We start from the raw sequence: 1,378 nt of genomic DNA on the forward strand, positions 1-1,378 counted from the left end.
TTTTTAGTGCACAAAACAGAAACTGCATTTTTAATTTCTTTTGAGAGGAAAACAGAAATAACTTAAAATGCCTACTAATTTATTTCATAATAACTAGATGTGTTTTTAAATTCTAAACAAAATTCTAACACATCTAAAAATTGATCGATGCTTGGTAGGTTTGTCCAAATTGCCAATTTGAAGGAACAACGGATAAAAACTTCAATGCTTTGCGATCACTTGTTGTAACCCAAAATGACAAGTCTTGTCCAACCAATTTTACTCCAGTGTGCCAATTTTGTCCCCAATTATGTGTCATCGGAGACCAATCGGTATTAGAACCTTTGATTAACACACGTAAAACATCACCAGAATCGGCAACATTATAAATCAAAACCATCAAAAAATAAGGGTTTCCGCTTAGTTGAAATTTAACACCACCACTTTTGTGGCAGGGAACACGGCGATATTGAACTGGGACTATCCCTGCTCTGTATATGGCAATTGTCGTGAACATTTTCTGGCTCAAGTCAAAATGTTCTTGTGGGGGATTACACCAACTGCCATCGATGTAATTTGGTGGACAAAAATTGGTGGCCGTTACCGTTATTGATTTTACATCCTTTTTACACCACTGTGGGTCATTGACACACTTGATTTCAAAACAGGCACCACAACTATAACCATTGTTGAACAGTGCAGTGCTCAGTGCTGTTGTTTCAAGCCCATAGCCTTGATCAAAGAGATTTCCATATCCACAAGCCCCTTCTGCAGAAACAGATAAATACAATATATAAGTATTATTAAATTAAATATACTAGTTTTTGTAGGAATCACCAATTAGGGTTTGTTATATTAGTATTATTATTTTTTTTTGAAGAATTTATATTTGTATTATTAAATATACTAGTTTTTGTAGGAATCACCAATTTGGGTTTGTTTAAGATACATAGATATCTCAAATATCGGTAGTAATTATATAACATAGTCAAAGAAATATTGTACACAACCAAATTATACCAAATCCAAGGTAAAATAGAATACCTCAAAATTAATCAACATGGATAACCAATACTATTGAGGATCCTACTCAATGTATATAAAATCAATCAAAAAATAAAAATAAAGATTAAATTACAAAAAAGTTACAACTTGATGAGATTGATCCTATATAGTTTTTCATTAGCAAAAGGGGAGTTAATTTAGTTTGATACTTACGCATGGTTTCCCCACCATTGATGTCACCGTAGAAGGTTGCATGTGCATTGCGCCATTTTGAGTTAATGGGAATGCGAGCCATGGTCTCATGCAAGAATAAGAGCAATGTGAAAAAGGCCAAAGGAACCAAAAAGCTAGACTTTGCCATTTCTTTGAGGTAAAAGGCACTCAAAGGGGAGAA

At 33.7% G+C, this 1,378-nt stretch overlaps 1 protein-coding gene across 1 annotated transcript; it reads right to left on the minus strand.

Annotated features, from left to right (window-relative positions):
* Positions 1-1,378, minus strand: LOC146929554 (expansin-A23-like). Its single transcript, XM_085701425.1, has 2 exons — positions 1,198-1,378; positions 1-747 (listed from the first exon to the last, which is right to left on the minus strand). The coding sequence occupies exons 1-2, from the start codon at positions 1,343-1,345 to the stop codon at positions 134-136; spliced, it is 762 nt and encodes a 253-aa protein (XP_085557551.1). The 5' UTR covers positions 1,346-1,378; the 3' UTR covers positions 1-133.

This window comes from Medicago sativa, chromosome 4, assembly GCF_051527215.1.
Source record: "Medicago sativa cultivar Bolivia chromosome 4, Bolivia_mono, whole genome shotgun sequence".
NCBI lineage: Eukaryota > Viridiplantae > Streptophyta > Magnoliopsida > Fabales > Fabaceae > Medicago > Medicago sativa.

Coding starts and splice junctions, on each gene's coding strand:
- LOC146929554 (XM_085701425.1), bottom strand. CDS start 1,345: ATGGCAAAGTCTAGCTTTTTGGTTCCTTTGGCCTTTTTCACATTGCTC. Junction 748..1,197: donor CAATGGTGGGGAAACCATGC/GTAAGTATCAAA, acceptor CTGTTTCTGCAG/AAGGGGCTTGTGGATATGGA.